Source organism: Sorex araneus, chromosome 5 (genome assembly GCF_027595985.1).
Source record: "Sorex araneus isolate mSorAra2 chromosome 5, mSorAra2.pri, whole genome shotgun sequence".
Classification (NCBI taxonomy): Eukaryota; Metazoa; Chordata; class Mammalia; order Eulipotyphla; family Soricidae; genus Sorex; species Sorex araneus.
This window is the reverse complement of record NC_073306.1, coordinates 34327783-34347487: the sequence shown is the minus strand read 5'-3', so window position 1 is coordinate 34347487 and position 19705 is coordinate 34327783. Positions and strand designations below refer to the sequence as shown.

The 19705-nt window shown below is 54.9% G+C and overlaps 1 protein-coding gene across 1 annotated transcript; it reads left to right on the top strand.

Moving 5' to 3' along the window:
* The first annotated feature begins 3236 nt into the window (after window positions 1-3236).
* Window positions 3237-19164, top strand: TMEM269 (transmembrane protein 269). The gene is made up of 6 exons (XM_055139652.1): window positions 3237-4803; window positions 10162-10292; window positions 16232-16329; window positions 17309-17467; window positions 18066-18266; window positions 19016-19164. Exons 1-6 carry the CDS (start codon window positions 4789-4791, stop codon window positions 19147-19149), a joined length of 738 nt encoding a protein of 245 aa, XP_054995627.1. The 5' UTR covers window positions 3237-4788; the 3' UTR covers window positions 19150-19164.
* The last annotated feature ends 541 nt before the right edge of the window (window positions 19165-19705 follow it).

The following is a 19705-nucleotide window of genomic DNA, read 5'->3' as shown; positions in this document are numbered from 1 at the left end:
GCTTTTGCTTTGCAAGCAGCCAACCCAGTTCGATCCTCAGCACCCTATATGGTCCCCCAAGCCCCTCTCAGGGTGATCCCTGAGCACAGAATCAGGAGTAAGCACTGAGCACTGCCGGGTGTGGCTCCCAAAAACAAAAATAAATAACAGAGTGCTTCCCAATGTCAACGTCACAGTTTAAGTGACAGCACTCTTCTTCCTAGAAGGACATAAAACAGTGACGGTGGATGGCATCAGAAATGTGCTGGGAAAAAAAAAAAAAAAGGGGGGCTGGAGCGATAGCACAGCAGGTAGGGCGTTTGCCTTGCACTCGGCCGACCCGGGTTCGATTCCCAGCATCCCATATGGTCCCCCAGCACCGCCAGGAGTAATTCCTGAGTGTAGAGCCAGGAGTAAGCCCTGTGCATCGCCAGGTGTGACCCAAAAAGCAAAAAAAAAAAAAAAAAAAAAGAAAAAGAAATGTGCTGGGGGGCTGGAGTGACAGCACAGCAGGTTGCCTTGCACGTGGCCGACCCAGGTTCGATTCCCAGCATCCCAGATGGTCCCCTGAGCACCGCCAGGAGTAATTCCTGAGTGCAGAGCCAGGAATGACCCCTGTGCATTGCCGGGTGTGACCCAAAAAGAAAGAAAGAAAAAAAAGAAATGTGCTGAAGTGTTTTAGATATTACTTTTAGGCCACACCCAGCGGTGCACAGGGCTTATTCCTGGCTCTGAGCTTAGGGGTCCCTCCTGGTAGTACTCTGCAGACCATATAGGGTGACAGGGATCAAACTCTAACAGCTGTAATGTTGCTCCAGCCCCGCTGAAGTATTGTTAAGGGAAGAGTGAGAATTAGAGATTCCTTTAGTTCACTCTAAATTGTGCCAATAGCAAAATTGTTATCCCTCACCTATAGAGGGCGCCCTTCCTCCTACTGCGCATAGAGTCCCCCCAGCTAAAAGAAGGGCCTGGTGCAGGTTCTATGACATCCTCTTTTGAAGACTTCATTCTTGGAATTTAGAAAGATAATCTCAGTTACAAATTCAGGCCTTGTGCAAGTGCATGGGGGAAGCCAGAGGAGCCGGTCAGTGATGCTGGCAGGAAAGCTGTTCTCCAGGGAACACCGGGACCTCTTACTCCATGTCTGCACACCCCTTCAAAACCCGTGGGCTGGAGCGACAGTACAGCAGGGAGGGCACTTGCCTTGCACGCGGCCAACCCAGGTTTGATCCCCGCATCCCATATGGTCCCGAGTATGCTAGGGCTGATTCCAGAAGGCAGAGCCAGGAACCCCTGAGCACTGCCAGGTGTGTGCCTCCCCCCCCCCAAAAAAAAACCCTTGTCCTTTGCATACTGGGAGACTTTTGTTGTTTGGGGAACTCACCTCACAGTGCTCAGGTGCTAGCTGCAGACAGAGACCATTCCTGGTAGTGCTCAGGGGACTCAGGGAACTGAGGTACTGGGGACTGAACTCTGGGCTCCCACATGCGTCCTTCCAGAAGCTTTTGTTGTTTTGGTTTTGGTGCCAACCCCAGCTGTGCTCAGGGCTTACTCCTGGCTCTGCATCCAGTTATCACTCCTGGGATGCCAACGATCAAACCCAACAAGGCAAGCGCCCTCCCCGCTGTACTATCCAGCTCCGGTGGGAAGCTTTTTAAGCAAGAGGCTCCGCGCCTCTCCCATAGGCACTTCCTGAGATGCCTTCTTCTGTGGAAAGTGGCATCCCTGTCCTCTGTGCAGTGAGCAATGCGTGCAGCTTCATGAGTAACAGGGGGCTTGGACTGGGTCTTCTGTCACCTGGAGCTCAGTGGGCACGGTTGGTCAGGGAGAACTGTGTCCCGGGGCAGACTGGCTACTCCTGCTGGGCACAGCCTGAAGTGGCTGTCCTCAGAGGAGCTGCCTCAGCGCGGCAAGAAAAAAAAAAAAAGGCTTCTAGCATCTGGATGGCTGAGTAGCCGTGGGGTTCCACAGGCAGCATCACCGGCCCAGGAGACTGACCTTCCACTCCACACGGCCAGGGTGGGCTCTGGGTAACAGGCTTGGTGGGGATGCACCGAGCACCCTTCCTGGTGCGCCTGCGTCCTTCCCTGCTGTCTTTTACAGGGGGGTAATGGGGGGAGACACAGCTGCAGCGCCCGCCCCCACAGCAGGGGTGCCTTTGGCCCCGTTTCCCCTTGGGCCAGGTGGAAAGTGACTAGAAAATGGTTCCACAGTGCACATAACCCAGACTTGTGGCCACCAGAAGCAAGGGGGTCAAACACCCCGTCCAGTTGCTGATGATGAGTACCAGGAAGCCTGGCCCTTCTCAGGGATGTTTCCAGATGCTGCCCCACCACAGCCCCAGGTCTCCCGGGAGGAGCCCAGGGATCCAGCTCTGTGGCAGGAGCTCTCAGGGCAGTGCTCAAGGGGGGATGGCTGGACAGCCTGTTTCAGTTCGGCAGCCCCAGGAGAGGGGCGTGCCGAGGCAGACCCGTGGATAAAGGCCAAAGCAGAACCTCCCTCTTATAATTTGGCCAGGCAGTCTGAGATGTTTTTTGGTTTTTTTCTCCAATTATTTTATTTTTTTGGTGTTGACAAGCTATTTTTGCTATCACATTTCTTCTCTTTTATTTTTTGCTTTTTGGGTCACACCCAGCGATACACAGGGGTTACTCCTGGTTCTGCACTCAGGAATTACTCCTGGCGGTGCTCAGGGGACCATATGGGATGCTGGGAATCGAACCCAGGTCGGCCACATGCAAGGCAAACAAGCTACCTGCTGTGCTATTGCTCCAGCCCCAGTCTGAAATGTTGACTAGGGGCTTCCAGCTCTTGGAAGTTGTCTACTCCAAGGCCTAAAATCTGGGTTCAGCCATCACCTGACTCACCCCTTTCTCAGCGACGGTTAAATTCACGGCTCAGAGGGGCTGGACCTGGTGGAAGAAGTGTCTTGGAGCCCTAGCTGAGATCTTGACCTGGGTTACCACACTTTGTTGCCATGCATTTACTTTTTTCTTTTTTTTTTGCTTTTGGGGTCACACCCGGCAACGCACGGGGGTTACTCCTGGCTCTGCAATCAGGAACTACCCCTGCACTGGCGGTGCTCGGGGACCATATGGGATGCTGGGAATCAAACCCGGGTCGGCTGCATGCAAGGCAAACGCCCTACCCGCTGTGCTATTGCTCCAGCCCCCAACGCATTTACATTTCTGCTTATCATCCCAGTAAATTCTTCTCTCCTATCACAGACCTTCTACTACCCTGCTGACTCTCTTTCTATTGTTAGGCCAGACCCAGCTGTGCTCCTGGCTTCCCTCTCCTCTGCACTCAGGGCTCACTCCTGGCAGGCTCAGGGACCATATGGGTGCACCCGCCCTGCCCTGCTGGCTTAAAGCTGTCTTCCTGAGTCTCTTTTAGCCCCTGAGCTGTTCTGTTTGTGTTTCAAGCCGAAGAGTTTCATTCTACAGGGGTGACCAGGAAGCACGAAGGACAGGAGTGACAGTACCGAGGGGAAGGCACTTCCCGTGCATGTGTCCAACCCAACCTGGGGGTTCTGCTGTTTTGGTTTTTGAGACCTGCCTGGTGGTGCTCGGGGCTAACTCCTGACTGGACTCAGGGATCACTCCTGGTCGGGCTCTGGGGACCTTACAGCCAGCCCTGTGCAAGGCCAGCACCCTACCGGCTGTACTGGTTCCCCGGCCCCCAATCTGGGGCCTGATCCCTGCCAGAAGTGAACCCCGAGCACAGAGCCAGGAGTAAGCCCTGAGCACCCGTGGGTGTGGGCCAGAAACCAAAAAGCATGAAAGGAGGGGCTGGAGAGAGTAGATGGTGCTTGCCCGGGCAGAGGTGGGACGTGGGTAATGTAAAGCAGGGAGCACAGCTGTGCCCTGCCAGGGCCTGTCTCCCCGCTCCGCCCCCCTCCCCCCATCCTCCTGTATAGTCTCCGTTGGGCTCCCCCAAAGCTCTGTGAGCACCAGGGCAGATTGGGGAGGATGAAGGCGGGTGTTTGGACGGTGCCTGGGACCCCACCCGACACTAATCTACTTCTTTCTGCAGTGGACTGTCCACCTAGACCCCCTGGAAGGTTATTGCCAACCCTTTGGTTCCCCGCCACCCCCTGGGGAGTCCGTCTCACAGTGGCTCCTAGCCCGGCTACTTCCTGCTCCCTCCACGCCCAGCATGGCCCGGCCCGGCCGGGCAGTGGGGCAGAACCTTCTGCCAGAAACTCGACACACACCGTCACTTCACGCTACTCACCACCTAGTCCCTTCAGTAGGGAATCCGGCTTGGTTTACCATCACGCAGTAACACCGGGAGGACGGGGGCGGAAACACTCTGGCCGCACCTGCCCGCATCCCGGCTAACGCACAGCCTCGACTTCCCCGAGCCGCCTCCCGCCCACGCCCCACTGACCACTGACCACACGCTCGGGTCTCTCCCATCCCTCCCAAGTCCGGCTTTTCCTCTGTTCCTCCGTCCCGTGCCTTTTGCGGGGGGGAGGGGGAGACAAAGGGGGGGCGCACCCGACGGTGCTCAAGGGTCACTCCTGGTGGGGCTCAGGGGAACCATGTGGGGTGCCAGGCTCGAACCCGGGTCGGCGGCGTGCAGCAAAGTGCCCTACCCGCTAGGCTCCCTCTCGACCCGGACGACACCCTCGCAGCCGCGGCGCCCACTGCCCGGCCCGCGCCCCCCGCCCCTCCCCTGCCCGGGGGATTGTGAGCTAAGAGCCCCGGGCACGAGGCTCGGGCGCTGCGCGGCCGCCCCGCATCCGGGCCGGACACCTCCACCACGCAGGAATCGGGGCAGCCTGCGTCCCCCTTCCATCTAAGTATGGCCTATCGCCAGGTGAGCCTGCGCCGCGGCCCGGGGGGCGCCTGGTCCCGGGGGCGGGGGTGGAGCCTGGCGGGGGGCGCGTCTGCGGGGGGCCCGCCCTGCGCCCTGCGCCCTGCGCCTGCGCGGAGCTCCCGGCCCGACCCGCCGCCGCGTTCCCCACCCCCCGCGCGCCCCTGGGCTCGCTGCAGACTCAGAGTGGGGGGCTTCTATTTTGGTTTTCTCTCTGGCCACCCATCCCCGGCTGTGCTCGTGGCTTACCCCCGGCTCTGCGCCCAGGGGTCCCTCCTGGTGATGTGATGCTTGGGGGGGGGGGGGGGAGCGGGGATCGAACCCCGGGCCGTGCCGAGGGCTGGAGAGGCTGCTGAATGTGGCGAGAGGCCCCCGGGGAGCCAAGGGAGTGACCTCCAGCAGTCTCTGCTGTCCGCCCTCTGGCCAGGCAGAGGGCACCCGCGGTTGGCGCCCAGGTCGCCTCCCCGCAAAGTAGAGGAGGGGGAAACGGCGGGGCACAGGGGTCCTCGGCGAGCACCAGGTCCGGCAGTCGGTTCCGCAGAGCGCGTCGTGCCACGCGAGGCCGACGGAGGGCCTGGGAGGGGCCCGGGGCTGCCGGGAGAGGCGGCGGGAGCCCGGCCCTGGCGGGTTCTGGCACAGCCCAGGGCTTGGGAGGGGTGCGTCTGGGTCTGCAGAAGCCTCCCACGGGGAGCCCTCGCCAGCCGCTGAGCCCCTTCCAGTGCTCCCCACAGCCTTTCTCTAGGCCTAAATACCCATTCCGGTCCGGAGATGAGACCGAGGCCTTTTTTTTTTTTTTTTTTTTTTTTTTTTTTTTTTTGCTTTTTGGGTCTCACCTGGCGATGCACAGGGGTTACTCCTGGCTCTGCACTCAGGAATTACCCCTGGCCATGCTCAGGGGACCATATGGGATGCTGGGATTTGAACCCGGGTCGGCCGCGTGCAAGGCAAACGCCCTACCCGCTGTGCTATCTCTCCAGCCCCCGAGACCGAGGCCTTTTATCTTTGTGTCCTGAGCACTGACAGTTGGATCTTGCTTATGACCATATGTCACAGAATAGATTGTTCCTTTTTCAAAATTTGTGTTGGGGCTACACCTGGCAGTGCTCAGGGTTTACTCCTGGCTCTGTAACCAGAGCTGCTCCGGGGACCATGCGCAGAGCCTGGGGTTGCACCAGCTTTGGCTGTGGGCAAGGCAATTGCCTTAACCCCTGGCTGTCCCTGCGGCGCCTGGGTTGTTCTTTTGGTTTTGTTTGGGGCCACTCCCAGTGATGATCAGGGGTTACTCCAGGCTCTGCACTCAGGAATTATTGCTGGTGGTGCTTGGGGGAACCACATGGGATGCCTGGGATGGAACCTGGGTTGCCTAAGTGCAAGCCCCCTACCCTCTCCCATCTCTCTGGCCCCTCTTTTTTTTTTTTTTTTTTGGCCAGGGAGGAGGTGGTGATGCTTGGGGCCAGTCTCAGCTGTGCTTAGGGCTTACTGCTGGCAGGCTCAGGGGATCACAAGGGGGGCCAAGGATTGAACCCTGGTCTGCTGCACGTGGGCAAGCACCTTCCTTACCTACTGTACTATTTCTCCAGCCAGTTTTTTTGTTGAGCCGGGGAGGGATGGGGTTGTTCCTTCTTTCAATTTTTTTTTTTCTTTTTGGGTCACACCTGGCGATGCACAGGGGCCACTCCTGGCTCTGCACTCAGGAATTACTCTTGGTGGTGCTCAGGGGACCACATGGGATGCTGGGAATCGAACCTGGGTTGGCCAAGTGCAAGGCAAACGCCCTACCCGCTATGCTATCGCTCCAGCCCCATGGGGTTGTTCCTTCTTAATCCAGGTCCCCACAGCCTTTTCTCTCAGGTGTGCTCCTTTCACATCTGAGGCCTGTGTGTTAAGTGTAAAGTTGCCAGCAGTGGGAAAAGGCCTCACTCCAATCTCTTTTTTTTTGCTTTTTGGGTCACACCCAACAGTGCACAGGGGTTACTCCTGGGTCTACACTCAGTAATTCTTCCTGGCGGTACTGGGGGACCATATAGGAATTGAACCCGGGTCGGCCGAGTGCAAGGCAAACGCCCTGCCCACTGTGCTATCGCTCCAGCCCCTCACTCCAATCTTGACTCCGTTTCCTGGAGCGCCTTCTTGCCCACCCTGAAGCCTGTGTGGGATGCGGTGTCACGGGAGCTGGAAGAGTGTCTGCGGACGCTCAGGCCTCGTGTCTTCCTGGAAAGAACGCACTCGTAGGCGTTCCGAGTTTGTAATGAGCCCGGGACCCGTCCTGTTGGTTGGTAGACGGCAGAGTGGAGTAGGAGGAGCACTGGAGAAGGTGTGTTAAGTCCTTCGTGAGGAGGACAAGAGAAAATAGGCAATTACTGGTTAATTTTTAATTTGCTGTGAAAAACCATGTTCGGCGTGCAGAGGAGGTCTGCTTGGCATTAGCATCTGCCGCTGAGAGCCAGAGGTGCGGGCGGGCGGCTCTTCCTGGCCAGCTGGGCTGGCCCAGAGCCGCCCTGCAACCCTAGAGATGAGGAGAAGGGGAGAGGGCAAGGGGGCAGGGTGGGAGTGGGCTGCAGTCCTCTCCCCTCCGGTACTCCCTTTGCTTCCTGTCTTGGCCTGACAGCACGGGGCCATGAGGTGTCAGGAGTCCTCGTGGCTTTGGGGCTATGGCTGTTGAGCCCTTCGGCAAAGGAGGCAGTCCCCTGGGGGCGGTGAGCCCCACCACGCCGCCACCCTACTGCCGTCCCGGCCCCACGCCCTAGTCCCATCCCCTCTAATTCCACCCCCCTCCTCCCCAGTCTCTGGCATCTTGGTGCCGGGGATTGTGGGGACGAAGTGTCATTTATTAGCCTCAGCTTTGCCCAGAGCGAACAGGCCCCAGCCTGTCCAGAGGGGCCACGCGGGGCAGCCTGAGCCCATGTCTCTGAGGAGGGGCGGGAGAGGACCAGCAGAGCGGAAACTTGTCTCCGTCGCTCCGTGCGGGGGGCCTCTATCTGCGGAGATTTATACCAACCAGGGGGTTCCCTGGGCGGGGACACGGGGCACCTCCAAAGGAAGCCACCTCTCTGCACTGTTGGTTCAAAAGGATAGTGAATCGCCCCTGTCCCTCCCCCCAGAGAAGCTTACAGTGCTCTTAGCAGCATTCCTAATCCCCCGAGTTTATCTTTAACCTTTCCTTTGTGCTATACCTCTCATTCTGTTTGTTAGCTGCTAAGTTCCCCAAGTCAGCCTTGGTTCCTTAGAAAGTCAAACCTTCTGATGACTCCGGACTTTGTATCGGTACTTGGAATCTGTTGTTTGTTATTGGTTGTGCGTCTGTTTTTTCACTTTTTCTCTTTCCCCTATAACTTCTTCATATTTTACTATAGAACAGTGTTCTTTGCTTAAGCACACTAAGACCGTTAATGCTGTGCTCCTAGTATTTGGGAGTTGATTGACTCTGAAATATACCCACTCCCGGGCATCCATCATTACCTGACTCAAGCTTTAGTTGCTGTAGTTCCTGACACCCCCCCAAAAGCTGGACCCAGTGCCAGCAGTAAAGCTACCCTGGCTTTGATACGGACAGTCTAGAAAGCATGAGTCACAGTTGCGATACAAGCTGTAATGACCTAAAGGACAGGACCCCAGGGAGTAGGAAAGGCTACACAGGCCTGAGGACTTAGTCTGAGATTCACAGTGACAGCCCAGCCGGCCTTTAACCCTTGCCCCTGGATCCCAGAGAACTCAGTTTTGGAATCTGTATTCCTTACTGGACTTAGCCGAAGAACTGTGAATATTAATACGAAGTAAACTTAATTGTTTAATATGTACTTGCAGCAAGGGAAAGAAAAAAGCAATCTAGATGGAATGTCGCCCTGGGCAGTTTTCTCAGAAAAGCTTCTAGACAGAGCGTCTCCTTGAGTTAATCCCCCCAAAAGAATGATCTGATGAAACGCTTTACCAGTAGATGATAAATCACACCTATGTGCAGTCCTGTACCTCAAACCCCGCAGATTTTCTATATGATGCTGTTTGGTTCTGAATAAACTGGCCATTGACCATCAGTCCGTGGTCCCGTCTCTTCTTTCCTCTGCTCGGGAGACAGCTCTCGGCCACCGAACGCATTGTACCAAGGGATCCCCGACACACTTGCTTCACAGCAACAGCGGCTGTGCCACACCTGGTCCTCTCTGCCACCTTGGGGTTGGGGCTGACCGCTTCCTGGTGTTTTTTATTCATGAGGTATACCCCAAAGTATTTTTAAAAAAATTTTTTATTAGTGAATCACTGTGAGGTACAGTTACAGACTTATAAACTTTCATGCTTGCATTTGAGTCATACAATGGTCGAGTGCCCATCCCTCCACCAGTGCCCATTTTCCACCACCAATGGTCCCAGCATCCCTCCCACCCCCCCACCCTGTCCCGTCCACCCCATCCTGCCTCTGTGGCAGGGCATTCCCTTTTGCTTTCTCTCTCTCCTTTTGGGTGTTGTGGTTTGCAATAGAGGTGTTAAGTGGCCCCCAAAGTATTTTAAATAGCTTGATTTTTTTTCTTTTTTGGGGGGTCACACCCAACAATGCTCAGGGGGTCCTCCTGGCTCTACACTCAGGAGTTATTCCTGGTGCTTAGGGAACCATATGGGGTGCCAGGGATTGAACCCAGGTTGGCCACTTGCAAGGCAAACACCCTACCTGCTGTACTATTGCTCCAGCCCCTCTGTGACCGAAAGCTCACCTCTCAGAGTGTGTGTGTGTGTGTGTGTGTTGGGGTCCTAGATTCAATCGGACTGGAGGGAGGGCTCACAACACAGACCTAACACAGACCTAAGGCTCGGGGTGCAGTCAGGGCAGTGGGGACTTCTGAGTTTGCCACTTGTCTTCTGCATCTTTATTTTTTTTTCTTTTTGGGTTACTCCTGGCTCTGCACTCAGGAATTACTCCTGGCGGTGCTCAGGGGACCATATGGGATGCTGGGAATCGAACCCGGGTCGGCCTTGTGCAAGGCAAACTCCCTACCCGCTGTGCTATCGCTCCAGCCCCTATCTTCTGTATCTTTGTCTTCACCTGTTCCTCCCACCTCTTCCTGTCCTCTTGATCCCCCCAGGGCCATGGGGTGGGAGGTGCATTCTGGAGTGAGGACGAGGGGAACCGCAGCTACCTGCTGTCTGGAAGTCTCTGGGGATTTGCTGGGGTGGGGGCACACCCAGCGGTACTCAGGGATCTGTGCTCTGCACTCGGGGATCGCTCGTGTTGGTGCTGGGGGACCTTATGGGGTGTCGGGGATCACACCCGGCTCAGCTGTGCGCAGGGTTAAACACCCTCCCCACTGTCCTGTCTCTCGGCCCCTCTCCCTAGACTTTCATGCTTCAGAAATGCTCATCCCTCTCCTCTAGGCCCCAAGTCAGTGTGGCAGTTTCTCCTGTACCAAAACCCAGAGGAGCTACCAGATGAAGGATTTCGCCACCGCACTGTCTCTAGCCAACATGATCCTGGGGCTCTTCTCCATCTTCTGCAGCTTTTGCCAGTAGGTCTGGGACCCGGCAGGCTCTTAGCTCAGAGCTGGAGCCCGTGGTGTGAGGGGAGCCAGGAGGGCAGACAGACAGACACAGACTTGTGGGATGAGTCAGGGCAGGACTCAGGGATCACTCCTGTTGGGACTGGGGGAGGGGGAGGCATACAGGGTGCTGGGGAGTGAACCCGGTTAGCCACAGGCAAAGCAAGCACCTTGCCTGCTGTACTATCTGTCCCATATTCTGGGGGGGGGGGGTTGGGCCATATCCAGCAATGCTGGCTCTGCTCTCAGGAATTACTCCTGGTGGTGCTTGGGGGACCATATGGGATGCCAGAGATTGAACCTGGGTCGATGGGCAAGACCCTACCAGTTGTACTATCTGTCCCCCCCCATTTTTTTTCTTTATGGGTCACACCTAGCAATGCACAGGGGTTACTCCTGGCTCTGCACTCAGGAATCACCCCTGGTGGTGCTCAGAGGACCATATGGGATGCTGGGAATCGAACCCGGGTCGGCCGCGTGCAAGGAAAACACCCTACCCGCTGTACTATTGCTCCAGTCCCCCCAATTTTTTTTTTGCCTTTTGGGTCACATCCGGTGATGCACAGGGGTTACTCCTGGCTCTGAACTCAGGTATCACCCCTGGCGGTGCTCAGGAAACCATATGGGATGCTGGGAATTGAAACCGTGTCGGCCGCGTGCAAGGCAAACGCCCTACCCGCTGTGCTATTGCTCGAGCCCCCCCCCAATATTTTTTAATTAAAAATTAAACAGGGCAGACTGGAGAGATATTACAAGGGTGAAGGCACTTGCCTTTCCTGTGGCTAACCCTACTTTGATTCCTGGCACCTCATGGTTCCCTCAGCACCTATGGGTGCAGCGCAGATGAGCACAGCTAAGGAGTTCAGTTCGTAGCTAGTGTGTGTGCGAGCTCCACAACTACAGGAGTGCAACCTTGGAGAGCACTGTGGCCGGGCATGTGAGCACTGGGGCCGAAGTACAGCCGCTTGGTGGCTGACACTCAGTGAGCACCACAGCTAGAGGTGTTGCACCAGTCAGGTGTGTGCCACCCCTGGGCTTTGCAACAATGATAATAATAATGAAGGAAATGGGGAATAAAACAGGAGGGGCTGGAGCGATAGCACAGCGGGTAGGGCATTTACCTTGCATGTGGCCGACCCGGGTTCGATTCCCAGCATCCCATATGGTCCCCTGAGCACCACCAGAGTGATTCCTGAGTGCATGAGCCAGGAGTGACCCCTGTGCATCGCCAGGTGTGACCCAAAAAAGCAAAATTAATTAATTAATTAATTAATAAAATAATAATACAGGAGTGGGGCCTGGGGCTCAGCAATGGGGCATTTGCCTTGCATGTACGAGTCCCTGCGTTCACAGTAAAAGTAGAGAAATGAAATAATAAGGATAAATCCTTTATAATGCGAATCACTTCTTCTTTGGGGGAGGGTGTTGGGCCACACAGGTGGTACTTGGGGCTAGTCCTGGCTCTCTGCCTGGGGATGCTCCCAGCTGTGCGGAGGGAACCGCGCTCTGCTGGTGCCAGCTGCAGGCAAGGGAGACACTACTCTACCCCCGTACTCTCTATCCGGTCCCGCAGCCAACATCATCTTTATCTCTTTTATTATAATCACCAGCAAATGAGGTCTCTGGATCTGTTTCTCACCCATACGATGGTTTTACCTGATGTGGTTTAAGTATTTCTGTTTGAAATGTTGTGATGTTCTGGGCTACAGAGATCGGACAGATGATGGGGTTACACAGGGCCAACAAGGGTTCAATCCCTGGCATCCCATGTGGTCTCCTGAGCACTGCCAGGGATGATTCTTTTTTTTTCTTTTTGGGTCACACCCAGCGATGCTCAGGGGTCACTCCTGGCTCTGCACTCAGGAATTACCCCTGGCCATGCTCAGGGGACCATATGGAATGCTGGGAATCGAACCCGGGTCAGCAGCGTGCAAGGCAAACGCCCTACTGCTGTGCTATCACTCCAGCCCCTGCCAGGGATGATTCTTGAGTGTAAAGCCAGGAATAAGCCCTGAGCATTGCCGAGTGTGGCCCAAAAACAAAAACAAAAAAAGGAAGAAAAAAAATAAAATTCTGTGATTTTTTTTTTTTTGGCCTGGAGACGGGTGGGGGGGTCGTCACACCTTGCATTGACCAGGGGTTACTCCTGGCGGTGCTCAGGGGGCCATTTGGGATGCTGGAAATCGAACCCGGGTCGACCACGTGCAAGGCAATGCCCTACCCGCTGTGCTGTAGCTCCAGCCCTGATATTCTGAATCTAGCTGTTTTGTTTTCTTTTGTGACCATATCTACCAGTGCTCAGGGTTTACCCCTGGCTCTGCACTCAGGGATCACTCCTGGTGGGGCTCAGGGGATGGTATCTGGTGCCCGGGGTCACAACCTGGTCAGCCGCATATAAGGCAAGAGCCCTACACATTGTACTATCCCATCAGCTCCTTGCCCTAGAGTTTGGAGTCTTAGAAAGCAAGGCATACCTAATTACAGCAGCAAAATCTATCTTCTTAGTCAAGCCTAATTTGCCAATGTAGTTTTTTTTTTTTAATAATGTAGGAATACTGCTATTTACTCAGCCATTGATTAAGCTGATTGAATTGGGCATGAACTTCACATTATTATTTTTTTTAATTTCTATTTTGAATGTTAACTACCAATGCAGTTTTTATGCCAGGTTTGTGGGCCTGTATCACTATATCACTGTCATCCCGTTGCTCATCGATTTGCTCGAGTGGGCACCAGTAATGTCTTCATCGTGAGACTTGTTAATGTTTTTGGCATATCGAATATACCACGGGTAGCTTGCCAGGCTCTGCCGTGCGGGCAAGATACTCTCGATAGCTTGCCGGGCTGCCCTAGAGGGACAGAGGAATTGAACCCGGGTCGGCGGCATGCAAGGCAAACACCCTACCTGCTGTGCTAACGCTCCAGCCATTTTTATTTAGCCTCAGCTCCCTTTAGACACAGGTATGGATCTAAACAAAGTGGATGTTTATTTGGAAACAATAAACATAGGGGCTATTTGGAAACAACTGAGATTTAAGGTCAGGCTTTGGATCTACTCAACTGCTCCAGAATTGCCATCAGTGAGGCTTGAGAGACAGCACAGTGGGTAAAACTTGCTTTGCCTGTGGCCAGCCTGGGTTCAATCCTCAGCATTCCATATAGTCCCCAGCACCACCGGGAATAATTCCTGAGTGCAGAGCCAGGAGCAGCCCCTGAGTGTTGCTGGGTGTGGCCCCAAACCAAACCAAAACAAAACAGTGTAATCAAGGAATAGACCTGAGAGTGTGCTCCTGGGAGAATTGATCTGAGACTGATGACTGCCTTCAGAGAGATGAGGGGGACCCAGAGGGGAACTCCAGGGGTAAGGCATGTGCCATGCATGTGGCCACCTCTGGTTTGGTCTCCAGAATCACATGCACAGAGTTCCCAAAAACAGTTCCTAATGTAATCCTGAGCACAGAGCCAGGGATAGTCCCAGAGCCCACATGCATTGTTAGATATGGCCGCAAACCCCCCAGCCCCACCTTACCCTACCCCCCAATATCTAGCCAACAGCAGAGAGGTCAGGAGCATGCCAGAGAGAAAGCGAAACACATCCAACACAGGTGCGATGCTTTGCGTGCAGGAGGCTTGGGCTTCGACCCCCAGCACTACGAGGTCCCCAAGTACAATGGGGTATGACCCCTGAGTACCAGGTTGGGATTAGTCCCTGAGCACTGCGGCTGTGACTCCAAACAAAACAAAACAAAACAAAATGTCATCTCAGGAAAAACTACGGAGAACAACACTTAGGAAAGTTATAGCCTTAGGTCTATATATTACAAAGAAAGATACTCTGCAAAAGACAGCATCAAGAGAACATCAAAAAGACAAGTCCCTGGCAGACAATATTCACAGAGATATTGTAAGACTAGAATTCAAAATATACAAGACCGGACCAGAGTAATAGTATAGCAAGTAGGATATTTGCCTCGCATGCAGTCGATTCAGGTTCAATCCCTAGCATCCCTTACAGGCCCCCGTGCACTGCAGGAGTAATTCTGGGGTGCAGAACCAGGAGTAGCCCCTGAGCATCACCAAACCCAAAGAATATTTATATACAAAACCAAACTCGACAAGAAAATAGGGCACTGGGAGGTGGAGTAATAGTACAATGGACAGGGCTCTGTCTTTGTATGCAATTGACCTGGGTTCAATCTCCAACACCCCATATGGTCTCCTGAGCCTGCCAGGAGTGAACTCTGAGTGCAGAGCCATGAGTAAGCCCTGAGCATCACTGGGTATGGGCCCCCCAAAACAAACAGAAAAGAAAATAGTGGGCCTGGAGAGATAGTACAGGTGTTTAGCACTTGCCTTGCATTCGCTGACCCAGGTTCAAAACCATAGCACCACATATAGTCTATTGAGCATTGCCAGTAGTAATCTTGAGCACCACTAGGTGTGACATCATCAAACAAGAACAAAAGGAACAACTCAATTAAAAAATAGATCTGGACTAGAGAGATAATACAGCTAGCAGGGCATTTGCCTTGCATGTGGCTGACCTGGGTTCTATCTCTAGCACCTGATATGGTTCCCCAAGCACCACCAGGAGTGATTCCAGATCACAGAGCCAGGAATAAGTCCTGAACACCGCTGGGTGGATCCCAACTCCCTCGCCCCTCCAGATGGGCCATTCTGAGGTCTGCCAGAAGTGACCCTTTAGCACTGAGCAGGGAGAAGCCCATGAGCACCACCAGACGTGGCCCCCGGTCTCCCTTTCCTCCCAAATGACAGCAGCCATCAGTGAAACTAAAAATAAGAAATCAATAAATAAAATTAAGGAGGAGGCCGAAACTGCTTCTTCAAAAAGATCAATAAAAGTGATAAGCCTCTAGCCAGGCTGACCAAAATAAAAGAAAGAAAACACAGCTCAGATCATCACCATCCTAAATGAAGATGGGGCCTCCAGGTCTGATCCTGTGAACTTTATAAAGGATCAATTAAGGGGCTGGAGTGATAGCACAGCTGGTAGGTTTGCCTTGCACGCGGCTGATCCAGGTTCGAGTCCCAGCATCCCATATGGTCCCCTGAGCACTGCCAGGCATAATTCCTGAGTGCAGAGCCAGGAGTAACCCCTGTGCATCACCGGGTGTGACCCAAAAAGCAAATAAAATAAAATAAAATAAAAAGGATCAATTAAGAACACCTCAATTCTGACAAATCCGATAGCACAGTTGGCAGGCCAATTTCTTTTCAAAACTCCCACTCGGAAAAATGGGTGGTCTGAATGGGTCTGTGTCGATAAGCAGAGTTTTGTTTGTTTGGGGGCCATACCTGGCAGTGCTCAGGTTTTACTCTGCACTCAGACCCCTGGAATCACTCCTGGTGATGCCCGGAGGACCATATAGGATGCTGGGGATGGAGTCCCGGTCGGCCGACTGCAAGGCAAGCTCCCTGCCTGTTGTACTATCACTCAGCCCTCATAAGCAGAATTTTTTTTAGCATGCACACCTCACTTCACAGATGGAGGAATGGAAGACAGGAATGGGCAGAGCTGAGGAGGGAGGGAGGGAGGGAAGGAGGGAGAAAGGGAGGGATGGAAAGAAGGGAGGAGTGAGAAGTCAGGGGGAGGGAGAGCAGGAGGGAGAAAGGGAGTGAAGAAGGGAGAGAAAGGAAGGGCAGGAGTGAGGGAGGGAGAGAGGCTGGGAAGGAGGAGTGATAGCAGAGGCGGGGCTGGAATTCTAGTTTGGGGCGTGTCAGAAGGGAGGGCTCCTGGGATCATGCAGGGCACCCCTGAATCGGGAGTAGGGAGCGATGTGGGCGAGTGTGAGGGGTGTGTAAGGGTGGTGTGTGGAAGTGTGGAGGTGGGCGGGGTGGTGCTAGCTCTGGGGACCCTGCGGGAGCTGTGGTGCCCGGCTGCCCTTTAGGAAGCCCTGCGGTGCTTGTTGGATGCTTCTGAGCAGCTTCCTCTTAGACATGGCGGTCGGGGCCATCACCAGACACCTCAACGTCTGCTCCAAAGTGGGTGAGTCCAGGCCTCCGCTCCCCGTGCCAGGGCGCCTCCTCGACCCTCTGCCATCCCACGGGCCTCAGCAGTCACGTCCTGCGAGGGGCTGGGAGCTGCCTCAGCCCAGAGCGCTGGCCTTGCATGAGTGAGGTCTGGGCTTGATCTCCGACACCGCCCCCCAACCAAGCAAGCACATCCCTTCGGGATGACAGAAGCAGCCCCAGCGCTGGGGTTGGGGACCCCCCTGGTCTCCAGCCACGCCCTCGGTGGCTCACTGACCCTCCAGGTCTGGGAGAGGTGGCTGTGATGGGCAGGGGAGGCGGTGGGAAGTGGGAATGAAAACTTACTTCAAACATCAGCTGCGGGGCTGAAGCGGTAGCACACGGGGTAGGGCATTTGCCTTGCACCCGGGTTCAATTCCCAGCATCCCATATGGTCCCCCAAGCACCGCCAGGAGTAATTCCTGAGTGCATGAGCCAGGAGTAACCCCTGTGCATCGCTGGGTGTGACCCCTCCCAAAAAAAAAGCATAAATAAATAAATAAACACATCAGCTGCCCTGAAACTGGTTCAAATGATTCCACATATGATTCCACCTGAGGGGCCCAAGAGAGAGTCCAGCCGTGGACTTGCATCCTGCTGTCCCTGCTTTAAATCCCTGGAACCACAAATGCTCCCCCACACACTGCCGGGGTCATGTCACAGACATTGACACAGAGCCTGGAGTAGCCTCTAAGCGCTGTTGGGTGTGGTCCAGCCCCCCAGTCCCCCCCAAATCAAAAGAACAACAACAAGCATTTTAATGCAAAAGGGATTTGGTAGCTTTTCTGTTTGGGGTCCCTGTTGTCCACACATGGCTACTAGGAGGGGTCCGGGCAGTGGGTCTGTTGCTGTCCAGGACTTCGGTACCCTGCCGGTCACCAGCCCAGCCCCCCAAGAGGGGACAGGGTGGCTGCCTTGGGGGTGTCGGGCCTGCTGACCGCAGCCCTCCAAAGCAGGTGTGGAGCTGAACGACTTCGCCATCTTCACCACCTTTGGCCTGGCCTCCGCGCTGCTCCTCGGCGTGACCGGGCCCCTCAACAACTTCCTCAGCACCATCTACGTGCTGGCGACCACTTTCCGCCTGTGCTTTTATTCCGCCAGTGAGAGGAACCCAGGTAGGCCTGCGGTGGGGGGGTGGCCGTGGGGGCTCCCCTCCTTCCTCCCCAGCCCACGCCCACCGGGCACCACGGGGCAGCCTGGCTGGGAACCTGCTGGGTCCCGGGGCCACAGCGCCTCCCCCTCCCGGTGTGGCTGGTGTGAGGAGAGGGGCTGTGTGCCCCCACACACAGGTGGAGAGAGCGAGCTTTGGTGACAGCATCACCTGCCTCGGGGCCCCACAGAGTCACCTGAAGCTCTCCAAGGGCCTTGGCCGCGCTCCCCTGCAGACCTCTCCGGCACCCCTGCAGGGTCTGCGGTTGCTTGGGGCGCGGGCTTTGGGTTTGCTTGGTTTGGGGGTTAGACCTGTCGGGGCTCGGGGGTCTCTCCTCGTGGTGCTGGGGTTTGTGGGAGACAGATGGGGGGCCAGGATCGAACCAGGGTTGGCCACTGGCAAGGCGGCTGTACCTTCTGTACTATCTCTCCAGTCTGGGCATAGGGATTTGGAGTCGGGGGGCTGCCGGGGGCGGGAAGGCCCCAAAGGGAGAGGGGGGCGCTGAGTGGCCTCCGCAGTCCCGTCAGAGCAGTGGGAAGCACCTGTCACTTCCTCCCACACAGGCCTCTCCACCTCCTACAGGGGCCTCCCCTGCCCCTATGCTTCCTGCGTTCTGGCCTCCACCTCCCTGCTGACCAAAGGCAACACGTTCATTCTCTCTTGCATGGCCTTACTCATGATTCTCTTCATGATGGACCAGAGTTACTACCCACATGACAAAATCCTGGAGTCTGAGAGCTGGAAAAAGCTGGTCTACTTGGGAGGTGAGTGAATGTTCTGTTCTCAAGCGGCACTGAGTTCACCGACCAGTCTGGAAACCGGGGCCAGCGCCCCCCTTAACCCTCCCCGCCTCGGTCAGACCGTCCCTGCCAAGGACATGGTAAACAATAAGGAATACACGTGGGGCTGGATCGATAGCACAGCAAGTAGGGCGTTTGCTTTGCATGCGGTTGACCCGGGTTCAATTCCCAGCATCCCATATGGTCCCCCAAGCACTGCCAGGAGTAATTCCTGAGTGCGTGAGCCAGGAGTAACCCCTGTGCATCGCCGGGTGTGACTCAAAAAAGCAAAATAAAATTAAATTAAAATAAGGAATACATGTATCTGTTAACAAGGGAGCTGTGCAAGTCATTGGTTTCTGTTCTGATTTTGAAGAAATGCCATCAGGGACTGCATTGGATTAGAACTATCTAGATACCTAAAAACAATTCAGGGAGGGGTGTGTCCTTGTGGACCCACCTGGGCGCCCGGCTCACTCTGTGTTTGCCCCTCTGGCTGTTAAACCCGGATGGTGTTTGGGTTAGAGACCAAACCTGGGCTAGCTGCATGCAAGCACCTTTGGCCCTTTACTTGGCTGAGACAAACACTTCTTTCTTTGAGGCACAACCCATACCTTACTGTATGTCTTTGTTCTCAGGCACCAAGTAAAAATCTGGAGGGTGGAAGGGTGAGGTGGCGAATGGGTGTGAGACAGTATCCTAACATCACCTGTTGGCCTTTTTCCTTCCTCCAGGAATCATCACACTGCTTTTGTTTCCATTCTCCCTAACTGCTTTTTACTGCCTGGTATGGTCCCTCTCCTACATCTTCTTCCCAGATGCTCTCTGGGGCAATGAAATATCCCTCCGGCTACAGAAGCAGCACTAAGGAAAGTAAAATAGCTCTACCCACTTTCTCTGGCCTCGGTGGGGTTTGTTGGGCAGTCATCCAAGCCTTGCTTCATCTTTTATTTATTTATTTATTGCTTTTTGGGTCACACCCGGCGATGCACAGGGGTTACTCCTGGCTCATGCACTCAGGAATTACTGCTGGCGGTGCTCAGGGGACCATATGGGATGCTGGGATTCGAACCTGGGTTGGCCACGTGCAAGGCAAACGCCCTGTCCACTGAGCTACCGCTCCAGCCCTGTTTCATCTTTTTGTTGTTGTTTGTTTTGGGGGGGTCACACACAGTTGTGCTCAGGGTTGACTCCTGGCTCTGGGCTCAGGGGTCACTCCTGGCTGGCTGGGGGACCCATAGAGACCTTCGGGAATCAAACCCAGAGTGACCATGGGCAAGGCAAGTGCCCTGTCACTCCAGCCCAAGATTTTATACATTTTAAAAGAACACAAAAAGTTTTTTGATATGGTTCAAGATTTTTCGAGTTGCATCTAGGGCCGCCGGAGAATACGTGCTTTGCCTGCATAAGCCTCTCAGTATTGC

Excerpts from the sequence above, each read along its gene's own strand:
- TMEM269 (XM_055139652.1), top strand. Across the intron at positions 17,468-18,065 it reads CGCCAGTGAGAGGAACCCAG|GCCTCTCCACCTCCTACAGG; the intron begins GTAGGCCTGCGG and ends CCTCCCACACAG. Across the intron at positions 18,267-19,015 it reads AAAGCTGGTCTACTTGGGAG|GAATCATCACACTGCTTTTG; the intron begins GTGAGTGAATGT and ends TCCTTCCTCCAG.